Source organism: Orbicella faveolata, unplaced genomic scaffold (assembly GCF_042242905.1).
Source record: "Orbicella faveolata isolate gen_17 unplaced genomic scaffold, um_ofav_v1 contig_1, whole genome shotgun sequence".
Lineage (NCBI taxonomy): Eukaryota > Metazoa > Cnidaria > Anthozoa > Scleractinia > Merulinidae > Orbicella > Orbicella faveolata.
Genome location: NW_028301536.1, coordinates 6,955,085 through 6,962,682, shown reverse-complemented (window position 1 = coordinate 6,962,682; position 7,598 = coordinate 6,955,085). Strand labels below are relative to the sequence as shown.

The following is a 7,598-nucleotide window of genomic DNA, read 5'->3' as shown; positions in this document are numbered from 1 at the left end:
TTAAATGTTATTTTATTGAAGTATCCCCCTCATAGCTATTAACAAATTTCATGATCCCCCCTCGATGCCTTCGCACACATATTCACCTTTCGACATGTTATTTGACGGTCATATGACAGTAATATTTCTAATCAGGATGCTGACTTACAGATTAATGAAGCCGCTATGGTGCAGTCTCTTGATCCGTGTCTTCCCGATATCTGATCAGGGTTCTAACAGAAGTTTTCACGGGCGTCGAATAAAGCATAACAGGCGACATAAATTAAAGTGAGGTCCGATTCGCCCGAAGGGACAAGCCAGCGCACGGGGTCCGGAGGTATGTTCACCCAGAAAATTTTGAAATTTGAGGTGGCCAAAGATGCGATTTCATGCATTTCGGGGGGAAAGTGTTACTATAAACGAGTTATTTATGATCATAAAATTAGATGTAGCAAGTAGCGCCGTTTCACCTTTTTAATTAAACTACTGTTTTCTTCTTGAAAGGTCTTGAAAAGTCTCAGTCTGTAAGTCTTAATTTATAGTTATATGTATACAAATTTCAATGACCAGAACAAGTGGCTACATTCGATGTTACAGCCGGTAGAATTCTGCCGTTCTACTGAGAGCCCTGTGACTGATGTGGTCTGATGTCAGTTGACATGACCAAAAACTAACCATCCCAAGTGTTTGGAAACTGCAAAGTTACTTTTTAGAATGCTAAAACGCCGTCCACCAAGTCTGTATGGGAATGTGACATTTAGTGATCCTCCCTTTTGGGCTGTCAGTTATGACTGATCCCCCCATCTGTCATCCTAAAAATCCAATGATCCCCTCAAAAATCCCTTCCCCCCACCTCGCTCCAGGCGATGAATAATGACCGGTCCCCAATATGAACAATACGACAGAAGAAGTTATAAACCTGGAGTCTGGTCATTTATGAATCGCTAGTGAGCTCCCAGTCGATAGTTAATGTAAAGGGAATAACATTTTGATTTCACTGGAACATCTTTTTTTGTGTGTAAACTCGTGTGTAAGGAGACATCGAAAACGAAATCAACATTCGTAAGAGTGGAGATTATTCGCACTGAAATTAACGCAAGCAACTACAGTAAGGGGCCGACTTCTGTTTTATCTAAACAACACGAGAATTTATTTTGGAACTGACATTTCATGAAGGTTACTGTGTTTTCTGGATTAATAACCCTTTAAACCTCTTTAAGTTTTGTTTCAAATTTGGCCCGGCTGGGCCGGGCATATTTTATATTCTAGGGGAGTTTTTGTTGCCATTTCTTGAGGTCCTATTTACAGGTAACCGCCTTTTAATTGAGTAAACTGAATACGGCAACTCTCGCTTTTCATGGTTAAAGATACTAAACAAAACAATCTTTATCATTTCAATATTTTCTTAAAGGTAAAACAAAAATCCATGCAGGTTATTGCGAAAAATAAAATAGGCGCACCATGCAAAAGAAGACCACTGCACGGCACGTTAGCTCTTGAATGGTTTTCTTTCTCACGAAATGTTTGAGAAACGAGTTTCACGCCGTGATTTTCATTGCAATTTTAAAATAACAAAATTTCGACTTCTCATTTTAGCGAGGAAACCTCATATTTGGGCGAAAAAACGTTTCCCCCGCGTTTTCCACCAGACCCCGTGCTTTCCACACCCCGGGACCCCGTACCCCGTACGCCGGGACCCCGGCCCCGCGTTTTCCACCTAGCCATAGCGGACATCAGGGACATCAGCCCCCAAATCGATCGAGCGAAATTATACAGCTTTTGCCAACGTGGAATTCAAATAATAAAACAGATTAACTAAAAATAACATTTACCAGCTGCTGTGACTCTCGCAAGTCTTAAAACTCCGTTTGAAATCTGTAGTTCGCGTTAAATTTCATTTCGAGGCGTGCGGCTGCACTTAATGACATGAGACTTGAAAGAACGGTTCGTTACTCAAGACCTCGATGTCCCCTTTTTCCGAGGTCGAACATCCTTTAGATTTATTTCATCCCATTTTGAATCCCACAAGGGTGTTTTCTAATCGTAAAAGTAGAAAACATTGTAGGCATGAAACATCTTGAGAGAGCCTTCCGGACGCCATTTGTTGGTTTGGTTAAAAATGGTCTAATGCTAAACTGCGCCTTTCTACTACCCCCTGAGGTCAAATATATTCGTACTGTGCATGGGTGGCCAATCGTGACACGAAAAAAACAAAAAACCAGAACGTCGGCGAAAACTAGACTCGGCCTGCTGAATAACAACAATTGTTGTATGCCTCGTTCTTGAATAGGTGCTATTCTTATTCAAATCAGCGACCCGAGATGATCCGGTCCGACTTTTGTAGCTGCCTTCTTCGAAGTGATCGTCAGACAAGATGTGGCGCACTTGGTGCAGCGTCCTTTTTCCGTTTTTCCTGATCAGCGTGACATCTGCAAAGCCAAACATTATTGTATTTCTTGTGGACGACCTTGGAATCGCAGATCTGGGCTGCTTCGGTAATGACACGATCAAAACACCGAACATTGATCGGCTGGCTGAAGAAGGAGCTCGATTGCGACATGATGTAATGCCGGATTCGATTTGTACACCAAACAGGGCTGCCCTTCTTACAGGACGGTATCCCATCCGATCAGGACTCGCCTCAGACGAAGGGCAACCTAGAATGTTTCTTTCCGCTTCTGCATCTGGCGGTCTGCCCCAAAATGAAACCACATTTGCTGAGATTGCATCTGCGGCTGGCTACAAAACAGGTTGGTCCAATATTCGCAAAATTTTAGGTTGAGGTTACATTTGCATGAAACAAATTTGCATCACAACAAAGCAAGCGTGCGACGGCAATGATACATAGAAAGTCTTTGTTACCCCCAAGAACCAATATTGGTCTTTCATGATGAGTGTTGGCATTGAAGAAAGAGACCAAAGTGTTCAGAGTCCTCAATTATTGCAGCCAGGTCCAGGGATTTTTATCTTATCTGCATAGGTAGCCAAGGGCATTAATTGACACTGGCTAACTCTCCCCTCCCATCCTAAGGTTCAGCATTGATAAGAAAAGGAAATAACTCTCTTGCTCTCTACATGCACTGCAGGCCTATGCTGCTCTAGAGATAATTTTTTTTGACCAAAAAAAAAAAAAAACCAACAACGAAAATAACAAAAAACATAATTTTAAAAGTCAACTTTAAGAAACTTGGTACATTTTACTGATAAGTTCAGTACTTTTTTCTTTAATTAATTGATGTCACACAAGTAACAGAAACTTTGAAACAACTCAGGAATTGAGTTATTTTGGGTGCCACGAAATGGAATACGTGTTTTAATTTTTTTTGTTGAACTTCATGGAAAAATTACTAGAATACCCTAAATGAATATTATTCTCATTTGTTAGAAAGTTGGGTGTTGACTGAATTCAAAGTCAACTTCAAAAAATCCAATCGTTATTTCTTTGTCTTTTTCTGTTTAATAGGTATTATTGGAAAGTGGCATCTAGGGCTGCACCTATCATCAAACTCAGATTTCCACTTCCACCCTTTGAAGCAAGGTTTCCATTATTTTTATGGTCTGCCTCTCACTAACTTAAGAACTTGTGAGTCTGGTCAGTATCTTATAAACCTTGTTTATCCTGGGTTGAATCCAAAGAACATTCTTGCTTCTGCGAGTGTTATTGTAGCAACACTATATATTTTCTACCTGACTGGTCTACTAGATAAGTCTGTTTTTATTTTCAATGCAACAATAAGTCTTCTCATCTGTTTTGCAATAACTGGCTGGTTAACAATACCTCAAAGACTGAACTGCTTTGTACTGAAAAACTATGAAGTTGTGGAGCAACCAACCATTTTGGAAAACTTAACAATGAGGTTTACAGATGAAGCAGTCAACTTTATCCGTGCAAACAAAGAAAGCCCCTTCTTATTGTACATGTCATTTGCCAAGGTACACACTGCTTTGTTCAATACACGGCCATTCACAGATCACAGTGATCATGGTCGCTATGGTGATAATGTGGAGGAAATGGATTGGAGTGTAGGTCAGATCATGGCTGTGGTTCAAGAACTGGGTTTGAAGGAAAACACATTTGTTTACTTTACATCTGACAATGGTCCTCATCTGGAAGAAATCAGTGACACGGGTGAATATCATGGCGGCTGGCATGGTATCTACAAAGGAGGTAAGATGTCTCAAACTCATAAGATGGCTGTATACTAAAATGTTTTTTTTGTACTAGCCAGCTCTATTGTGTTGTTCCAGAAAATATTCATACCTTCCCCACGGAAGGGATTTTCTGCGAGACCCCCCACCCCTTTCAAATTCCAATTAAGCTTGATTCATTGCTTTAAATAATTTGGTCTCAGAGAACCCCCCACCCCCCAGGAAAGTCCAGTTTCTTCTGTGAGGGGGTGGGGTGGGTGGTATGGATATTTTCTGGAACTGGACATAAATGATTCACAGGTAGCCTAATTTTAACTAATTTTGCAGAAAAGTAAAAAACTCTCTCAGTCATTTTATCCAGTCTTAGATAAAGACCTTGGGTTCTACATGATAAATGTTAAGAACAAATACTTAACAATTATTCACTGAAGACGAAGTGAACATTGGTGAATATTCACCAATGTTCACTGAGCCTGAGGCGATTAATTGTTTAAGTATAATTTTCAGAGGTGAATATCGAGGACTACAAAATTTGCTTGCGATTGATGCAACCACTGGATTTAAGAAAAACCTTGAATACAAGTTCTTGAAAAGATTTTTGGTCCAAGTGTGACAGTAATCATTTTGAAAATTCTCCATCCTTTCAAATGTCCTGGACTTGGAGTGATATCGTTCGAATAAATGAAAACTTCATCAAGCAACTGTCTGCCATGTTTACTTGTCGGGATGGCAAAGGTGGCCAGCTTAGTAACCAAGCTCTAGTGGGGTGAATACAGCATCATATGATGAGCTTTTCGACCAATCAAATGTCCAATTCTTGTATTCACCTCTGGAAATTATACTAAATAGAGGATATTACATGGTGGCGAGAAGATATGAATTTTATGTGCGAGTGGCAAGAACTATATCTCACGAGTGAGCTATAGTTCTTGCCATGAGAACCTAAAATTCATATCTTCGAGCTAATGTGTAATGTTTTTTTTTTATATAGACATACTGATGACGACGTTTTTGATGATTTTCTGAAGATTTCCGACCACTCTCTGAAGATTTCCGAAGATTTTCCAAAATTATTCCGAGGGCAAGACGAATGTTTCTAAACATTTTCCAAACATTTCCAAACTTTTCCGAGGATTACCAAAGATTGCTGAAGATGACCGAAGAAGATCTGAAGATGTTTCGATCATACACCAACAAATTTAAGTGTTGTTAAAGGGACAAAAGAAAAATGTTATCAAAAATGATATTTTCACATGTGAGGATATCATATCATTTTTATCAATTTGTTACCACTTGGTATACCACTGACATATAATAATACAAATTGACAAATTAATTTTAATTGTGTTTTTTCTATTTAATTGACAGGCAAAGGGCAGTGCTGGGATGGTGGTGTTAGGATGCCCACTGTACTATCATGGCCTGGTCATATCCCAGCTGGGATCTCACTTGACAAGCTCACCAGTAGCATGGACTTATTACCCACAATTGCCAAGCTAACTGGTGCAGACCTTCCAGAGGACAGAGTCATCGATGGAAAAGACCTCTTACCTCTTGTGACCAACATGAGACAGGAGTCTTCTCATGATTTTATTTTCCATTATTGTGGAAATCAGGTCCATGCTGTGCGTTATCATCCAAAAAACACTGACACTGTCTGGAAGGCTCATTTTATGACACCAAAATGGAATGAGGGAACTGACAGCTGCATCGGAAAAGGCATATGTGGTTGCCATGGAGATGAAGTTAACATGCATGATTCTCCTCTTCTTTACGACATGACAGATGACCCTGCAGAGAGCTCTCCCATTCCTGTTAACATGCCCAAGTACAAAGAACTAATGAAAGATATTTACCCAGCTCTCAAAAAACACAAAGAGAGTGTTGAAAGTGTCCCTACCCAGCTTGGAAGGATGCAAAATTTTGTTCATCCCATGTTGCAGATGTGTTGTAATTTTCCTTATTGCACTTGTACGGAAACCGGTAGAGAGCTTGAGCATTATCCTAAAGCTGTCTGAAAAAGTCACTGACCTATGTGTAAGAAACTTAAGTACCCACACACAAAAGCAATGACTGGGTTTTGGGGTTTGCATCGTGGAGGCAATTTAACTGCATTTTTATCGCATCAAGTCTTTTTTCCCCTACAAAAATATAGGATCAACCTTTCCCAAATGTTAAAAGCTGTGTATAAGGCTAGTTGTTGGGACTGCCAGGATTTCTAAATTGGAAAAACAAAACGTAGATTGCATGACTGAAAACCTGAACATTTTAAAGCGATCACGAGAAGCTGTCGCGCATCTGCTATTACAGACCATGTCCTGTCAACTGGTCGTAACTTAAGATGGGACCACTTTGATGTATTAGCGCACCCAAGTGAGTTCGCCCCACCGAGTTCGTGCCCACATCGACTCAACTAGCGATCAAGTGCTTAAAAATATATCTTTCTCTTAATACCGAGCCAAAAAGACAACATTGTGGGCATAATGAAACAGAATCACAAACAAACATGTTTATTTCTTGTTCTTTAATCCACTGAAGGTGAAGGCGAGCTCGAAATAGAACGTTTACAATGACTTCAGGGGTGTAGGGATGTGAACTCCATTGGTGCGAACTCGATTGGGTGTGAAACAGGTAACATTTTCCGATACCCATTGTAGAACAAAGAAGACTGTGCTAATTAGGGAATTGAAACCTACCCTAAATTAGCAGCGAAAAGCTGTATCTTTACTAGTTTGCATCTTTTAACACGCAATTTTTTTCAGCTTCTGTCATTTTTTTTTTTTATATTTCCTCAAATTCTAATTAGTTACTTACCGATACCTTAAGTTGAACCTCCACTAACGGCCAGCTCTCTACACGGTTACTTCTGAAGATGTATGTCAAAACATATGAAACGTCAAGTAAAAAGATATAATTTTTGTTTTCCAGTGATGCATTTTAGTGTCATCATTTGCAAAGTTTGCGTTTTATTTCTTGTTAAGCTACGATTGCCAAAGAAAAAGAGTGTCGTAAATCCTCGAATTAGCGCCCCCCCCTCGAATAAGCGCCCCTCCTATTGGCTGAAATTTGAAATAAGCGCCTCCCCCCTCGAATAAGCGTCCCCCTCCCTTCCCCCCCATTTTGTGGAAGAGTATAGTTTTCGTCATGTAGCATTAGATTTGTACATCGTTTCAGTTTGTGAACACGTTTAGTGAACACGTTTAAGTACTAACGGTGCCGCGATTTAAACTTAAAGATCAGCTTTTTATGTTAATAAGCAGCTTTTGTTGTTGTTTACTCGCAGATGTCGTATGACAAGAATGATCATGTCAGGCCACGATTTGGGAAAAATCCAATAGGCGCCCCCCCCCCCCCTCGATTGAGCGCCTCCCTCGAATAAGCGCCCCCCGTCTTCTGCTAAATTTGAAATTGGCGCCCCAGGCGTCAATTCTAGGATTTACGGTATTTATCATGTATCGTTGGACGATTTT

At 40.1% G+C, this 7,598-nt stretch overlaps 1 protein-coding gene across 1 annotated transcript; it reads left to right on the top strand.

The window, feature by feature from the left end:
- Positions 1-2,104: 2,104 nt before the first annotated feature.
- Positions 2,105-7,055, top strand: LOC110042316 (steryl-sulfatase-like). The gene is made up of 3 exons (XM_020747678.2): positions 2,105-2,729; positions 3,443-4,147; positions 5,497-7,055. The coding sequence occupies exons 1-3, from the start codon at positions 2,354-2,356 to the stop codon at positions 6,144-6,146; spliced, it is 1,731 nt and encodes a 576-aa protein (XP_020603337.2). The 5' UTR covers positions 2,105-2,353; the 3' UTR covers positions 6,147-7,055.
- Positions 7,056-7,598: the final 543 nt, after the last annotated feature.